This window comes from Ranitomeya variabilis, chromosome 1 (genome assembly GCF_051348905.1).
Source record: "Ranitomeya variabilis isolate aRanVar5 chromosome 1, aRanVar5.hap1, whole genome shotgun sequence".
Classification (NCBI taxonomy): Eukaryota; Metazoa; Chordata; class Amphibia; order Anura; family Dendrobatidae; genus Ranitomeya; species Ranitomeya variabilis.
In genome coordinates, this window is record NC_135232.1 from 956,738,190 (window position 1) to 956,757,610 (window position 19,421).

The following is a 19,421-nucleotide window of genomic DNA, read 5'->3' on the forward strand; positions in this document are numbered from 1 at the left end:
GGTCACTTGAGTCCAGTATTGAGGTTTATTCTTGGCCAATGGTGTAGCATCAATTCCCTTCAATGGAATAGGGAACTGTAATGGCTCAAGGATAAAACCACAGCGCTTGGCAAATGACAAATCCATCAGATTCAGGGCGGCACCTGAATCTACAAAAGCCATAACTGAGTAGGATGACAGAGAGCAAATCAAAGTAACAGACAAAATGAATTTAGGCTGTACAGTACCAATGGTGACAGATCTAGCAAAGTTTTGTGTGCGCTTAGAGCATGCTGAGATAACATGAGCTGAATCACCACAGTAAAAGCACAACCCATTCTGACGTCTATGATTTTGCCGTTCAATTCTGGTCAGAATCCTATCACATTGCATAGACTCAGGTTTCTGTTCAGAAAACACCGCCAGATGGTGCGCAGGTTTGCGCTCCCGCAAACGCCGATCAATCTGAATGGCCAAAGCCATTGACTCATTCAGACTCGCAGGCGTGGGGAACCCCACCATAACATTCTTAATGGCTTCAGAAAGATCTTCTCTGAAATTTGCAGCCAGGGCACACTCATTCCATTGAGTAAGCACCGACCATTTCCGAAATTTTTGACAATACACCTCAGCTTCATCCTGACCCTGAGAGAGAGCCAGCAAGGCCTTTTCTACCTGGTTCTCCAGATTAGGTTCCTCATAAAGCAATCCAAGCGCCAGAAAAAACGCATCCACATTCAGCAATGCAGGATCTCCTGGCGCCAGGGAGAAGGCCCAATCTTGAGGGTCGCCGCGTAACAGAGAGATAACAATTCTAACTTGCTGAGCAGAATCACCAGAGGAACGAGGTCTCAAAGAAATAAATAATTTACAATTATTCTTAAAATTCAGAAACCTAGATCTATCTCCAGAAAAAAACTCCAAAAAAAACAAAATCCTGAATGCTTTGCACCCTTGCAGCAAGATGATCCACACTAGAAGTCAGACTCTGAATATCCATGTCTGCAGCAGAACTCAAAGCCACCCAGAGATTAAGGGGAGGAGAGAAGCAGGACAGACTGCAGAGCAGAAAAAAAAAAATTGAACTCAGGATTTCTCTTATCCCACTTTTGCGATGCATTTAACACTTTTTGGCCTGTTGCACTGTTATGATCCTAGTGGCTTAGGATCACAAATCTACCCAGCTAAGTAGAAAATAACAGGACGAGCTCTGGGGATGTGCTAACTGGACTAATCGCAAACCTGATCCTAACCGCACACACTATAGGCAGCCGTGGAACGTTTCCTGAAATCCTAGACGTCTCTTCACGGCCTGAGAAACTGACTACCCCTAAAGAGAAAGTAAAGACCTCACTTGCCTCAGAGAAATCCCCCAGAGATATAGATGCCCCCCACAAATAATAACGGTGAGTTAAGAGGAAAAGGCAAACGCAGAGATGAAACAGGTTAAGCAAATGAGGCCCGCTAACGCTAGATAGCAGAAAATAGCAAGGGATCTGTGCGGTCAGTAAAAAACCCTATGCAAAAATATCCACGCAGAGAATGCGAGAACCCCCACACCAACTAACGATGTGGGGGGAGCAACTCAGCACCCCAGAGCACCAGCAAGCAGGGAAATCACATATTAGCAAGCTGGACAAAAACTCATCATATACTAGGAAACATCTTGAACACAGATGAGCAAAAATAAGCAAACAGAACTTAGCTTCTCATGGAGAGACTGATAACGGATGTAGACAGGAGCAATCAGAATAGCACTGAATACAACGGCAACAGGCAAGGAATGAAGGACCAGGTGGATTAAATAGGAAACCTAACTAGCAGATGACGAGACAGCTGATCCTGCCAGAAACCTGCAAAATAACAAAAAGAGCCACCAGGAGGAGCCCAAAGAGAGAACTCACACAGTACCACTCATGACCACAGGAGGGAGCCCGGAAACAGAGTTCACAACTGTTCCCCTTCCCCCATAATATACCACCTTACACGGGGACAAAGAGGAAGGTGCAGATGAAAGTGCAGGTTCCTTCATCAGGTGGGGGGCATACTCGTTGGCGACCTCACTGGCTCAGGGCCCCTCATAGTACGCAAAAGTGTCTCTGCCAGTGGGAGGCGCCACCCACCATCAAACACACCACCGTACTATGAGGGGCCCTGTGCCAGTGACGTCGCCAACGAGTATGCCACCCCACATGATGAAGGAACCTGCAGTTTCATCTGCACCTTCCTACGAATGAGTGGCCCCCCCTGCTTGCTCAGGATCACAGCACTTGCAAAGTTGAAATGCCTACCTCTCCCTGCTCCACCGCCATGACGTATTCCGCATTTCCTGGTCCCACGAAATTCTTGAGCCAGCCCTACCCCCCCCACAACTTTAGCCAAATGACCCCCAGTTTTCAATGCCTAACTATTATTATAAAGTAAATTAAGATTGACAAGCTTAAGTAATAAGAATTGATGCTTTTGGCATTAAAATGGGCACTGTAGGTGTTTTCCTGTCCTCCACTCACTGCCGACTTTGATTCCCCATTGACTTGCATTGGGTTTCGTGTTTCAGTCGGCCCCCGACTTTTCGCAATAATTGGCCGGTTTAATTGGCGAAACCCGACTCGATCCTAAAAAGTAAAAGTCACTCAACTCTAGCATGGACATGACATACGGCATAACATTACGTTATATGTCGTGAATGGGTTAAAGGGAACCTGACAGCTGATACATGCTGTCAGATCCATGGGCAGCATGTATCAGACACTGGCTGTATGATTTCAGTTGTGTATGTTTGACTCTGAAAAACTGCAGCATTATAAAAAAAACATACGTTAAAAGCCGCCGGGGACCAAGCTACACAGATAACTAGTCGAAAATGCTAATCTCCAGCGGTTTCTCCCCATCTGTCCCCTCGAGTAAAAGTACTTTTCCTGCTTGCATATACAGGGAGGAATTGAGGGATCTGTGAGTCACTATCAGCTATAAGGTTCTATTTAACCTATTGTTAAACGCATTATACCCTCTGATGAATGGCCCCATATATTAAATAAAAATGTTAAAAAAATAGGCAGAATCTAATAGATGACATTATTCTGCCAGCCGTTACCCATAGACTATTATACTTTACACTAGATGGTGGCCCGATTCTAACGCACTGGGTATTCTAGAATATGGATGTAGTATATAGCACAGCCCACGTACTATATTGCACAGCCACGTAGTATATAGCACAGCCCACGCAGTATATAACACAGCCCACGTAGTATATAACGCAGCCACGTAATATATTGCACAACCACCTAGTATATAGCACAGCCCACGCAGTATATAACACAGCCCACCTAGTATATAACACAGCCACGTAGTATATTGCACAGCCACATAGTATATAGCACAGCCCACGTAGTATATAACACAGCCCACGTAGTATATAGCAATGTGGGCACCATATTCCTGTTAAAAAAAGAATTAAAATAAAAAATTGTTATATACTCACCTTCTGGCAGCCCCCGGATCCAGGCCAGGCCTTTACCGATGCTCGTCGCGACACTCCATTCCCAGTAATGCCTTGCGGCAGTAACACGTGATGATGTAGCAGTCTTGGGAGACCGCTACGTTATCTCCGGTCATTGCCGCAAAGTATTCTTGGGACCGGAGCGTCACGAGGACCGGGAAATAATGTTTTTATTATTATTATTTTTAACATTATGTTTTTAGGGTATTTTTTTAGGGTATGTGCACACGTCAGGATTTCTTGCAGAAATTTTCCTGAGAAAAACCGGACATTTCTGCCAGAAATCCGCATGCATTTTTTTCGCGTTTTTCATGCGTTTTTTACGCGTTTTTTGTGTGTTTTTTGTGCGTTTTTTCCCAATGCATAGAATAGCGGGCCAAACGTGGAAAATCTTTCCAAATTAATGAACATGCTGCTTTTTTTTACGGAAAAAAACGCATCATGTGCACAAAAATTGCAGAATGCATTCTAAATGATAGGATGCATAATGTATGCGTTTTTAATGAGTTTTTATAGTGTTTTTATCACGAAAAAACCTGAACGTGTGCACATACCCTTACTATTGATGCTGCATAGTGAGTAAAATGTAAATTATTCATTTATTCTCTAAACTTCTGACAACATGTCTCCGAATTTCCAAGCAATACATTTTTTATTTTTTTTCTGAAAATGAGAAGTCGTCAAAATTACAAAAAAAACCAGTGCTTTCAGACCTCAAATAATGCAAAAAAGCAAGTTCATAATCATTTAGAAACAACAATACTAATGTTTTAACTCAGGAAGAGTTCAGAAATCAATTTTGTGGAATAACCATGATGTTTAATCACAGCTTTCATGCGTCTTGGCATGCTTTCCACCAGTCTTTCACACTGCTCCTGGTACAATAATGTAAGCAGTTCTTCTTTGTTTGGTGGCTTGTGACTATCCATCATCCTCTTGATTACATTCCAGAGGTTTTCAATGGGGTTCAGGTCTGGAAATTGGGCTGCCCATGACAGGGTTTTGATGTGGTGGTCTCTTAATTTTTGCCAGAGCTGTAGATTTTGACTTAAGAAAAAAACGGATGTATATTTTTTAATAGATAGTTGTGACAGATGTCTCTGAGGCATGGCTAGTATGTGTTTAAAAAAAGAATATATTTTTAATGCATATGTTTTTACTGGCCAGAGCCTCATTTTATTGAATTGTTATCTTTGGGAAGCTACAGTATTGTTCTTGGAATCAATATTAGTCTATAGGATACTTTCTGGCGGTTATCTCACATTTATTGCAGTCACCATAAGGCACAAATGCACATTGCAATGTCTGTATTATTCAGAAAGTCTCCAACATGACGGCCTAATATTATACTTTGAAACATTTAAAAAAGTATTATAAAATATAAAACAAACTATAAACAAAAATAGTTCCCTTAAACAGGACATTTCACTGGATTTTTTTAATTTAAACTGATTACTTCTTATGATTGTCACTTCTCCATTGATTCTGGATAAGGTCTTCTTTTTATTCTGTGCTCCCCCCGTAATCAAGGTGCAAATTTTCCCTTTACCAACTGAGTGTATGCAGAACTTCTCTGTGGGCGCAGTCATGCTTTGATTAGCCAGTTCTATGGTAAACATCCAGTTTGTGGGAAGGAAAATTTTACATCTTAATGATCAAGGGGCATAACTTTGAAATGAAGGTGCACAGAAAAAAAAAAGACTCTGAAGCAGCAGCAATTGGAGGGAGCATTCAATTTAAATTAAAAAATCTAATTAAAAAGTCCTCTTTAAAATGCTCAAATATCATTGAAGGGGTTGTGCGAAACTAATATTAATAATAATAATAATCTTTATTTTTATATAGCGCTAATTTTCATCCTAAATGACAATTTATTTTACTAATGTAATAGTTTTTCTATGGTTTAATTAAAAGCTCACTTTCCTTCCCTCTCTTATCTGCTTTAATTTATTTTATTTTTTTAACTATTTATGCTTTAATGACACTTAGTTGGAGAATCCCCAGTGTGTGCTGGAATACTCAAGCAGTGTCATTGCTGCAGCGTCTGTCTACACCCTGAAACAAAGCGTCATAAGTGGTGTCCGTATCAGAAGCTGGACTAGTCACTGCTCTACTGAACATGCCGTCAGCTGTCAATTAAGATGTATGATCAATATGAGCTCCCATCTTACTTTGCAATATTCTTCTCAAAGCACAGTGACAGTGCGCTTCCCTGCCGCCTCTAATTAGAAGTGGTGAGCCAGCAAGAGGGTGCACTGTCAGTGTGTACTGTAAAAAAAAAAAACATGTTGAGCAGAGATCAGCCAAACACCTGAAACAGACATCACTTTCATCACTATTATATTCTTAAAATAAATAGATATTTCTGATGAAAATCAATATCGATTTCGGACTACTTCTTTATGGAATCAAGCTTTGTTATATTTTTTATGGGGATATAATCCCATTGCTATAATTCTTTATACATCAAAGGGTTAATATTTGTTCCAGGATAGAAACTACAATGTTTCTTTGGATACTTGGTAATTGCCTCTCAACTTGCCAAGATTAGCAGAATGATCCCAGTTCAGTTTCTGGCAAACACCCTAACAAGTCATAGCTGTGTGCCAGGCTGATGTACAGTTGGCACCGCTGATCCATCACTGTTCAGTGACAGATAAATGCCTAGAAGACTTGATTGATTAATTCTCTGTAGATGTCTGGCCCTCTGAAAACCAGACATGGAACATTTCTTTTGTTGTGCCAGTTAACTTATGATTAATAGATATTTGGCCTTTTTTGGTACCTGCAATATGGATGGCAATAACACTGTGATCGCAGCACATGCTATAAAATGTTGGAGTTCAACAGTAATTTTCAGATTTATAACAACTCTCAGATCGGATTAATTAAAATTGAAATGTTAGTTTGCTCTAATGTGAAATCTTGCTGCAGATCCGATAGCTACATTTGTTTTTTGTTTTTTTGCTTTTTTTTCACGTAATAAGACTTTATTTTTAGACTTGAATGTTAATAAAAGATTACAGACAGGCAGGGCAGCATGTATAAGCAATACACCACACGGGACCTCAATACTTGGGCTTAAGATTGCCATCTTTTGGTCACAACAGGTATTGGAAAACAAAAATCACCAACAGTTGAAAAATAGTTAACCTTTCTACATGGCTTAGACAAAAGAAGTTTGATTTCCACAGTATTAGTTGATAACTTATTGATCGATGGGTGTCTAACTGCTGAGATCTGCAATAATCGGTAGAACGGGGAATATTTATCCTGACAAGTCACCACATTCGCATTTAACATCAGCAGGTGTTTACTGAAGAATAACAAAACAGATCTCTTCAAAAAAGTCATTCATTTATTGCACATTAAAGTGCCATTATGGCCATTACAGTCATGTCCTTACTTTACTTCATAAAATCCTACTTACAGTCTTCTTTAAAAATAAGTGTAGATCCAACAGCTGCGATCTGTCCTGATGGCCCGAAAATGGCACTTTTATCCCCATTAGAACATATGGTAGTGAACATGTTTGACCACTGCTTTATTGATTCCCTATGAGGCTGCCAAGCGCAGTGCTTGTTTTTTTCCAGTAGCCCCATAGGGAAGGATCTGAGAGGTGGTTGGGCATATACAGTGACGCTCTATTCTTACAAACCATCATATGGCTATGTCAACAAAAGAAACCAGAAATGACTCTTTGAAGAATGAGAGGTATAAATAAAAACGCAAAAATGAAAATTGGCGTCCATGGGTGGTTAATTTCAATTGTAATGGAAATGTGTTTCTCTTTAGGTTTGACATATCGGTATGTTGCTGGATGCTTGTCATGTTATGTGATGTTATCCCACCAAGGACAACATCTGCAAGGAGTTTGTATGTTCTCCCCGTGTTTGTGTGGGTTTCCTCCGGGCACTCCGGTTTCCTCCCACATTCCAAAAGACATACTGATAGGGAATTTAGATTGTGAGCCCCATCGGGGACAGTGATGATAATGTGTGCAAACTGTAAAGCGCTGTGGAATATGTTAGCGCTATATAAAAAAAAGAAAGATTTTTATTATTATTATTATTATTATTATTATGTTGCCTGTATTGATAATATTCAATAAATAGAAACATACATTTTGTGATATTAATCAATGTTCTCTGCTTTCTCAAGGTGAAAGATTTCATGAAGTGTAGATTGTGGGGACTTGTGTGGATCTACATCAGCCTTGGTTTTAATTCATACTCTTCAGCATTCTCTCATGGTGGAAGCCTTGCTGCTTGCTTAGACATGAAGCCAAAACACATCCGAGCTTTGCCTCAGAACCCGAAGAAGAACTATGTCAGCATATATACCAATCGGTCTTTTTACATGCCGGGAGAAAAAGTCCCTGGTAACTAATTGGTGGTTGATTGTTTTACAAATAATATGGTTGGGAGACAATGAACATAAATCACCTATCCAAATGTGGCAGTTGAGCATGCATCTCATGGCTTCATTCAATGTTTTGGGGGCTATCGTAAACAGTCACGTTTGAGCATGTACTATACTGATCCATTTAGTGTCTGTAAGCCAGATTCAGATACAGCTGACCTCTGTACATGAGTGTTTCCGTCACAGACATTGAATATAATGGCACATAGTCAATTGCAGCATCATCTACAGTAGGCGTCCAAGAAGTTAGGCACCAAGAATTAGATATTTCTTTAACATATCCTGTTAATTAATGTTTTTGTCAACTACAATTTTAACACTATTTTGATCAAATTGATATAAGCACTCCTCCACATTGAAATGGCAACACCGAGTAGCCATTATAGAAATCACAGGATCGAAATACATGTTAGCGATATGCAAATTATTAAAAATGTAATAAAAATGTTCAGCACACCTTGATTTATTTAACATCGATTATGAGCGTCACGTGCAGAAATATACACACATACACACAGAGGTGCAGCTAGGGGTTCAGCTGAGAGGATGCCAAACTTCTGAGTGAGTTCCTAACCTGCAATTCTGATTTCAACTACGGTGACGCAGTGTAATTGTGGGTATAGGGGAACCTCAGCAGATCACCTTGCTGTTACTGTAAAACAATTCTTTAATGACTAAGATCTATATTACCACCATATGGTGACCATATAGTGGTAGATACCAGTCCTGCAGAAGATATAACAGATTACAGTAGAGTTATACAGTATATAGTGACTTACAGCTGATGTTCTTTCTTATGGAGTGGATCAATTTTGCTAACTTTTCCATCTGACCAAGACAGAGATGACAACTTCTCCAGACACATCATAAGTGCAGAGATTACAACAAAGACACATATGACTTCTTATATTTCCAGCCCCATCCCCATCTATTCCCAACCTGCACAAACTCCTTGTCCTGATGATACCCCAATACTGAGCCGCTGCTGCCATGTCCCTATTACTGTACCTGCTGTGTGGTAGAATAACAGCTTCTCTTGCTGCCCCATATAATAAAGCCCACCACTGTACTCATTACATAGTAATAATGTGTCCTTTATGCCCCCTATATGGCAAAATGTCCTCTTAGAAAATATGAATGCCCTGTGCAAGTGCCCACAGGGTCCACATTTTGCCCCTAGGAAGTAACAGACCCCTGGTCACAGTACTCTGAGCGCCCCTATAACAATCATGCAGCTTGAGTGCCCACTAAACATATAGTAATGTCCCCTGAGTCCCCCAATGTACAACTCCTTTACATACATTTTGATGGGCCCACAACTCCATTACAGACAGTAAAAAGCACAGCTCTTTTAGATGCAATCTGATGTTCCTACAAATGCCCTCTATACAGTATAATGAGCTTACAGCTCCTCTATACACAGTGTGTTTTTGTTTAAAAAAAATCACATAGCCACTTAACCCTGTATCCTGATGAGTCCAGTGGCAAGGTGCAGACAGATTGACAAAGTCCTGGCATGGCGCAATTGTGAGCGGCAGCCAGGGCCGTAGTTATGGCCTGCACAGGTGTCTGCTTTAGCACGCCCTGGCCACCCACATTCCATACACACACTCCCACTGTCTCACTTGCCTGATTCTCAGAGGCCTCCTTCAGACACAGACACAGAGACACTTCTTCACATAAAGAGACAGAGCCCAATTCCAACTTTAAATGTAGAAATTTTCCAATTGCAGCACATCCACATTAGTTACAGCATCAACACAGAGTTCTGCATAGTTCACATCCTTCCCTTACCCTGTGCTCTTCCCTATGTCCTTCAGTTTGTACCAGGGTCATACCGTCTTGACCGGTACTGCAGCATCCTCCCTGATCAGCTTCATTACATTCAGGAGTTCCCTTGTCCGTTTCGCCCCAAACATGAGGGCATCTGCCCAAGTACTAAGCGGCCACATTTTAGAGTGTACTGCACTTTCCCTTTCAATTATGTACAAATAGCAGCACTAGATATGGCATGTTAAATACTACAATAAATACACGGTTTAACAACATTACAAAGCAGCGATATATATATACAGTTAACTGAGACGTGTTTGGGGCACAAGATTGTTTTTATGACCCCCTTACACAATGACGTCATTGTGCAGCAATGTCTGACTTTCATTTGTTCATTTTCATAGATCTTTTATTTATTATTACTTTTGTCAGATTCAAGTTATTTCTGTGACCATTGTGGGTTTTTCTGTCATTAAATGAGAGGTACCAACAATTTTGGCCACATGTGCATATGTTTTCTATAATATACAGTAATAAGTAAAAAAAAATCTCATATTTTATCAAATATTTTTTAGCCTTCACAATAGAAACACAGCAGTGAAACAACTTTGATATCAGTTTGATAATAAATGGCCATATTCATTCCAAAGATGATTGTTTCATTTGGAAAACTGGGCTACTGAAGTAGTCACACTAGAATATTGTGTACTCGTATCTATGTTGCAAAGATATAGAATTGTGACTGTTCTGAATCTGATGTACTTAAAGTAATGCAACCCAAAACTCAGGGACTCAGTGTAGATGCATTTAATTTAAAGTTATATTACTAAAACATTACTGTTTGAAATATGTTTTCAAAACATCTAACAAAATATTAACCTAACTTTCCCAATGCCATATATATTTGGGAGGATTGTTACTCATCACAAAGTTGTGTACTCTGTTGTTGAATGTGTTTACTTCATTGGCATCCTTTACAATGATGGACGATGTACTGCACCTCCACATTCTGCATTGCTGCCAACCACTAATTAGCATCTGGCAGTATTTTCTCAGTAGTCATTGGCAAAAATAAATGTTCCTATTTATGCTGTTAAATATATAGATGACGCATCATTGTACTGCATGTCCCAAATCAATAAATTATCCTTGTGCCAGTGACAGGTAGTAAACAGAGATAAGCAAGCACTGAAATGCTTAGGTACTCGTTGCTAAAAGTGAGCAATTCGTACTACTCGCATGCTCGTTTCAAGTAACAAGTGTAATGGGAGTCAATGGGAAAGCCAAGTTTTTTCCGGGGGTCCCTACAAAGAGGTTTGGGGGGTAGTGAAAATGTTCAAATGGATGGGAAAAATGCTCAATGGAAGGAAAACAGCATGGGAAAGATCCCAGGAATTATCTCTGACTCCCAGATAGCTGCGGAGAACAATGGTGTCACACTTTTACTCCACTTTAATGAGTGACAATAAAACATTCCAAGCCAACAAGAAATTGCTTTTTACAGGGAAAAAAGTTGAAAAACATTTTCTCCTGTATAGATACTTGTATATAAGGCAACATTTTAAAAGGATTCAAAAAGATATAATTTAAGAAAACACAATTATTTTTTTTTATTAAAAAATAGGAAATTTCAGTGTGATTTATGAAGGAAGCAAGAACTGACAAAAATTAGGGACTCAGAGGGACTCAGATACACCCTATATTAGACATAAATGAGCGCCTCATACAAATTCTGTTTCATACACCTTTCATACATTTATGCATCTCTTGTCAGGAAAAACGCAGCTGCAAAAACATGTGTTTTTGGTACATTTTTGCCCAATTTTTTGTGCATTTTTTATTGGTTGGAGTGAAGTCAATGGTGAAGCACCCAGGGCAAAAACGCACAGGGAATTGACATGCTACAGATTATTTTCTGCACCAAATCTGCAAGTCAAAAATACTTAATGTGTGCATAGCATGTATATCAACAAAATCTACCCAAGAAGATGTAATACGCTGTGGATGAGCAATATAATACCAATACATTTTTAAAGAAGTATTTTGAGGGTTAAATATCAACTAAATGTATTCAAGACCACAGAATAGTCTATGGATGAGGAGTATAATACTAATAAAATTTTGAACAAGTTTTTTGAAAGTTATATGCCGGCCAAATCTACTCCAGACAACAAAATAGTATATGGGTGAGCAATATAATGCAGATAAATTTGGATTTGGAATCGCCTTATGATGGTAAGTCAGAATGTACAAGGCTAGGTGCAGGGCAGGAGACATTCCCATGGACAGGGAATTGGGATGCAACTAGCACAGGGAAGAAGGAGGGGTGTCATCCAATGGCACCAATCGTGGACCCAGGCGTTTGGCCCACCGAGTCAGGTGCTTAGCTGACATGTGCCTGATCACTCTGGTGGTAGTTAGGTTCTTAGTGGTCATGTCCCTGCTGATCTTAACATGGCACAGGTTGCAAATGGCCAATTTGTTAGTCTCAGAACTCTCATTAAAAAAGTCCCAAAGTGCACGAATATTGGTGCTCTGCTGAACAGTTTTTCCGCCTTGTCCATCTGGTCACCACACTGCTTCTTCCTTTCTGTTTCAGTGCTGCCAATCTCTCCCCCTCAGTGCTGGTGGCCTCACTCTGTATGCCAGCTTCCCAGGTTGGGTCGGTGACTTTGTCATCGACCACCTCATCTTCCACCACCACAACCTTGTCCTCCTGACTTTGTGACTTATCAAAAACAAGGCTTATCGGCAACTGTGTCTCATCATCATCTTCCTCCTTATCCTAAATTTGCCATTTTCCACCATCATGTGCTTGGGGCCATGTCTGCTCTAAGATTTATTCATCACTAAACAGCATGTCCTACTGTCCTTCTTGGAGAATGCAGATTGAGAAGCCACAATTAAGAAATTATGTTTTAAAAAGCTACTCGGTGTGTACTAGTGTGGGTTTACTAGTCTCCTGGGACTCAACATGGTGGGAGGAAAGAGAATCAGGGTGAGGATGAAGTGATTCATACTTTTTACGCTGGCGAGACTGGACCGTGTGGAAGACTGGGTGGTGGTGTCAAGCCTGCTGGAAGAGTTATCTGCTATCCAACCGACCACCTGTTCGCCTGGCTCTGGCTTCAGAAGTGGTGTACCGTGCCTCCCTGCAAAGTGGGACAGGAACCTATGTGTCATGGATGGGCATGTTTCTTGTGCTGCAGCAACAGGCATAGTAGCACCTGCCCCACGTCCTTGGCAACTGCATTCACCACATCGGCACTTCCACTTCCCTGTCACTTCACACACCTTACGCATTTTGTAATTGCTAGGTCTCTTGAAACCAAGTTTATTTTTAACAAAAGAAAAAAATTAGTCACCTGCAGCAATCAGAAAAGTAACAGAAAGAACGTAAAAGTGTATGGATGATAATCAAATTCAATCCGAAAAAATGTTTCAATGCTTTTTCAGTTTTATTGGTTACAGAAATGTACCATATAATACTGTATGGCTGAGAAATGGAGGCCTACAAAAAATTTTAAATGTCTTTTCTAAGATTTAGAGACCACAGAAATGTTCACAGACCACATAACACTGTATGGCTGAGAAATGGAAGACCTCATTTTTAAAAGCTTTTTCTCAGTTTTAGAGATCACAGAAATGTTCACAGACCACACAAAACCCTCTATTGCTGAAAAATGGCAGCCTTCAAAATTTTTAAAAGCTTTTTTCAGTTTTAGAGATAACAGAAATGTTCACAGACTATGTAACACTGTACGGCTGAGAAATGGAAGTCTACAACATTTTTAAAAACTTTATCTCAGTTTTAAAAATCACAAAATATACTCCACACTATGGAATAGTGTATGGCTGAGAAATGTAGCGAAGGAAAATGTTTAAATGATTTATGGTTGTGTTTTGCAATACAAAAGGACTTCAAAGCACACAATACTTAATGGCTCACAGTATATTCAAGTTTTTCAACCCCTACAAAAAAAGCTGCAGCTATATATATTTGCCATCAGACTGCACAGGCCTAATCCCTGTCTACAGACTGGATTCTGACTCTCTCCCTCCCTAGGCGAAATTCAGATTGTATTGTAAGCAAACTATTAGCCCTTAGAAGGTCTGTTAGTATGATGGCTCGGCTTCATCACCAGTATCAACACTACAGGCCTCTGGTTCGTTATACTGTGCACACAGGCCTAGACAAGCACTCTCTCCTCCAACTACGCAGTGTCACAGAGCTGTGCAATAATAATAATAATCCCTGATGATGTCAGACGGCCAGCCAATCACAGTAATGCCACAACCATGATAGTTAGGGCATTACACTAACTCACAGGCAATCCCTGCATGCTTATTGGCTGCATAACAGGTACCTAAGATGGGGAAGGGGATTCGAGTTTTTCATCGAGCACTGCTCATTACTTTCCAAGTAACTAGCACATCTGAGCACCGTGATACTTGAGTGATTACTGAGTATCGCCAAGCACGTTCGCTCATCCCTACTAGTAAACTCTGATAGCACTAAAGACTAGACCAATAACCACTGTACAAATAGCAGGACAACCTGTAGGTAGTTTTACTACACCAATCTGATATGAGCCTTGAGGTTTCATATGATGAATTTTAATGTTATTTTGGTTCAGTATTCACAAGAGAATTGACAATATAAAGCGCAACAAATAAGGGTGAGGAGAAATTATAAAATCAGTGACATTTTCATCATTGATCTCTAAATTATAAGGGGACTTTATATCCATTAAAACACACCTTTAGTGAAAAAAATAACTATGAAATAGTGTAAAGAATTGTACAGCCTTTCCTTTGACATTTCAGCAGATTATACTGCAGTCTTTCATTTTCTTTGAATTAGTGGCTATGCTGCCAAGATTCTTCTACTTATACACATATTACTTGCTATTCCCTGTTTGGGGAAGATTTCATCAACAATATATTTCTAACAGAAGAAAAGGATTGCAACATTGTCAATTGACTAAGGAGTCTAAGGGTACGTGCAAACGTTGTGGATTTTGCTGCGGATTCGCAGCAGTTTTCCATGAGTTTACAGTACCATGTAAACCTATGGAAAACAAAATCCGCAGTGCACATGCTGCGGAGAAAACTGCATGGAAGTGGTGCGTTGTTTATTCCACAGCATGTCAATTCTTTGTGCGGATTCCACAGCGGATTACACCTGCTCCATAATAGGAATCCGTAGTTGTAAACCGCAGGTGAAATCTGCACAAAAATCGCGGAAAAACCGCGGTAAATCCACAGTAATTCCGCAGTGCGGATTTCCCAAAATCAGTGCGGAAAAATCCAGACACCTTTCTACAACATGTGCACATACCCTTAGGAGTCCAAAAGGCTTAAGACTATACACATGCTTTTTTCTCTGCATTTTTTTAATATGTTGTTTAATTAATAAAGACTATACAGTTTTTTATTTTTCTACAGTGCTGGATCTCTATCTTTTTTTCTATTTGGATTCCAGCGACCTGAGGAAACCGGCCTTGGGCCATTTTTCCAAATATCGTTTCAGGATTATTTGTATTTCTCTATGGGATTGTGAGCTGATCTATTTTTTTTGCTTGTTGTTTTGGTCACATATGCCTGATGGTTTTACAGACATTCCTTATCGGATAATTAATATTAATCTGACAAACGGATGTGAATTCTTTTCTCACATAATAAACTTGCAGCATCAAATGTTTACCATAGAATCTGACTTCATACATTTACAAGAAAAAAAGGAGTAAAGTCATCAGAATAGATGCAAATATTTAGTTCAGTTATATACGGTAGATCTGCAATTGACTTCTGTTATATGGAAAATGTATACTTAAAAATATACAGCAACGTATGTGGTATAGTAGAGCTATCAGAATGTATATGTCAGATGAAGGGACACAAAATATAAAATTTGTGGGTATAATGCAGTGTAGTCTGTGCTTTTCCCAAAAGTTTTACTTGTGAATTTCATGGGATAACACAATAATATGAAAACAATTGTATGTAAAAAATGCATGTACAGAAAGATAGTAATTTCCATTATACTTGTGAGAGCAGTGTCATTCTTCATTAATTCATCAGTAAACTGAAATTGAATATAAATATATAAATATTCGATGATGAATACATATACCCAAATAAGTATTAAGTATTTTAACCTACTTTAAGGGTTCAGCTGAAATCTGATAGATTCAGTAATGCAGAATATGAGATGTAGAAAACACATGTTCATGGGAAAGTATTTGACCCCCCAATATGCTGTTCACTGGATCATAGTTTTCTGTAGTCTTTGGGGATTATACATTAAAGTATTGAAGTATTTAATTCCTTTGCATTTTTCCCAACAGTTACTTTAAAAAGTACAAGAGATTTCATGGGGTTTTTCCTTCAAGCTCGCAGAATATCGAATGACCAAGTAGCTGGGTCTTTTGTACTCATTCCACCTGGCTCCAAACTACTGCGCTGCTTTGAAGATGGAGACACTGTGACCCATTCAGATAAGTCCTTGAAAAGAAATCTGTCCTTTGTGTGGAAGTCACCTGATCAACCTGTGGGAGACATTAAATTCTTGTGAGTGTGTACAAGACATATTCAGTTTTAATGTTTTCATGTTTGTTAAAAACGGCCTCAAAAAGGAACATTGACTATTGAGAATTGATATACAGTATATCTGAAGATACATGAATTTATATACAGTACTCTGCTGTAAAGTAAGAATGAATTTAAAAATAGCAATGTTAATAATTTATTTTTATTAATTAGATAAATGAAAATCCAATGAACAAAAGATAAATCTCGATCAAATAAGTATTTTGTGTGACTGCCCTTTGCCTTCAAAACAGCATCTATTCTCCCACATACACTTCAACACAGATTTTGAAGAAACTAGGAAGGGAAGTTGTTCAAATGTCTTGGAGAACTAACCACAGATCTTTTGCGGATGTAGACTTGTGCAAATCCTTCTGTCTCATCATGTATTCCCAGAGAGACTCGATGATGTTGAGATCAGGGATCTGAGGGGGCCATATCATTACTTCCAGGACTCCTTGTTCTTCTCTATCATAAAGATAGTTAGTTAGATAGTAATGAAATGAAGCTTCAAACTTGCACGTAACTTCAACCATGCTCCACTGTTGCCTGCAGACAATCATTATTGTATTGCTCTCCACCCCTTCAGTGTATAAACTGCTTCTATTGCTGCCAAATATTTCACATTTTATCTCCTCAGTCTAGAGCACCAGCTGCCATTTTTCTATATTTTTGTGAATAGTTGAATAACTTGGCCTAGTTTCCATGTTGAAGTTACGACTTTTTGGCCACAATTCCTCCAGGAATACCACTTTTGGCCAAACTTCTCTGAGCAGTGGATGGGTGTAGCTGGGTTCCACTGGTTGCTGCCAGTTCCATTGCCCACTTCTTGGTGCTTCTTCAAAAGAGCTTGAACAGCACATTTTAAAATGCCAGTCTGCTTTGAAAATGTTGCTTGGGACAGACCTTGCTGAGGTAATATTGTGTCTTATTGCTGTGCTTAGTTTTGCCATTGTATATGACCAGTGACAACGACACTGTCTTCTACAATGGTGTGCTGTCTGTTTTTTTTATGATTCCACACTTATGTTTTTAAGGATAAATTACTAAAGCCAAATTTTAATGAATATCTGGAAAGCTGGACATTTTCTTTTTTTATCTTCTTTAACCCCAAGTTTGGCTATTTCTCACTCATGTTAAGTCTTCCCACACACCTAATCGGTTTTAGTTAATGGTCTTCAGTTTATTGACTGTGTTTACATCCAGGGGCGTTCATATCATTCGTGCAACCTGTGCAGCCACACAGTGGCCCAAGAGGTAAGGGGGGCCACTAATACCTTCAAATCAGTACTTCAGTTCTGTCACAGACACTTAGAGCGGCCCATATACTGTTCTTGCACAGGGGCTCTTTTCCATGTGTGTCCACCACAGTTTCAACTAACATATGAAAATGATAATCATATTCAATATTCATCTGTTTGATATAATTGGTTACTCGTACACCCTTTTATAATCCTACAAAATCCCTGACTTTGTGTTAAGTATACTGAGAAGAAATGATGCTGTTTTGAAGGCAACGGGTGGTCACATGAATATTGATTTAATTTAGATTTCTCTTTTGTTCACTTGAACTATTAACACCTTCATTTTTTATAGTACTCTTATTTTGCAGCATTTTTTCCATACCTGACTAAATATATATTGTAGAATGTAAGCCCGCAAGGGCAGGGTCCTCGCCCCTCTGTATCAGTCTGTAATTGTTAGTTTGCTTACTGTATGTGATATCTGTAATTTGTATGTAACCCCTTCTCATGTACAGCACCATGGAATCAATGGTGCTATATAAATAAATAATAATAATATATACTATGTAAAAGTGTTAGTCAGGTGTGGAAAAAATGCTGCAAAGTAAGCGTGCTATAAAAAAATAAAGGTATTAATAGTTTATTATTTTTATCAATGTATTTTTATATATAAACTAGATGGTGGCCCGATTCTAACGCATCGGGTATTCTAGAATATGTATGTAGTTTATTTATGAAGTTTTGAGAATAATGCAATTTATACGCAGGATTCGGCCGGCCGGGTGCGACCAATTAGCGAAGTGTGGTTCAAATTCCACACCAATTCGCGGCCGGAATGCACCTGCCACTGATTGGTCATGCCCGGCCTCGAACAATCAATGAAGCCAGAACCTGCTCCAGGTTTTTGAGGGCCTCGGGCGAAAGAGTCTCAGTGGGCCCCCCTCTTTAACACATACCACGATTTATGATGCACAGATACAGCAGAGAAATATACCACAGCCAAGTAGCTTATAACACAGCCCACGTAGCATATAACACAGCCCACGTAGCATATAACAATCCATGTAGCATATAACACAGTCCACGTAGCATATAGCACAGCCACGTAGTATATAGCACAGCCCACATAGTATATAGCAAAGCTCACGTAGTATATAGCACAGCTCATGCAGTATATAGCACAGCCCATGTAGTATATAGCACAACCCACGCATTATATAGCACAGCCCAAGCAGTGTATAACACAGCCCACATAGTATATAGCACAGCCCACGTAGTATATAACACAGCCCACGTAGTATATAACACAGCCCACGTAGTATATAACACAGGCCACGCAGTATATAACACAGGCCACGCAGTATATAACACAGCCCACGTAGCATATAACACAGCCATGTAGTATATAGCACAGCCATGTAGTATATTGCCCAGCCACATATATTGCACAGCCCACATAGCATATAACAGCCCACGTAGCATATAACACAGCCCACATAGCATATATCACAGCCCACGTAGTATATAGCACAGCCCATGTAGTATATAGTACAGCTCACGTAGTATATAGCACAGCCCACACTATATAGCACAGCCCACGCAGTGTATAACACAGCCCACATAGTATATAGCACAGCCCACGTAGTATATAACACAGCCATGTAGTATATAGCACAGCCACATAGTATATTGCCCAGCCACATATATTGCACAGCTATGTAGTATATAGCACAGCCCACATAGTATATAACACAGCCCACATAGTATATAACACAGCCCACGCAGTATATAACACAGCCCACGTAGTATATCACACAGTCACGTAGTATATAGCACAGCCATGTAGTATATTGCCCAGCCACGTAGTATATAGCACAGCCCACATAGTATATTGCACAGCTCATGCAGTA

At 39.5% G+C, this 19,421-nt stretch overlaps 1 protein-coding gene across 1 annotated transcript in view; it reads left to right on the forward strand.

The window, feature by feature from the left end:
• Nucleotides 1-19,421, forward strand: part of REELD1 (reeler domain containing 1) — a 79,238-nt gene that overhangs the window by 24,380 nt on the left and 35,437 nt on the right. The window contains exons 2-3 of the mRNA XM_077279288.1: nucleotides 7,643-7,862; nucleotides 16,027-16,249. Of these exons, the coding sequence (XP_077135403.1) occupies nucleotides 7,643-7,862; nucleotides 16,027-16,249 (443 nt within the window). The remainder of the gene's footprint in view (nucleotides 1-7,642; nucleotides 7,863-16,026; nucleotides 16,250-19,421) is intronic.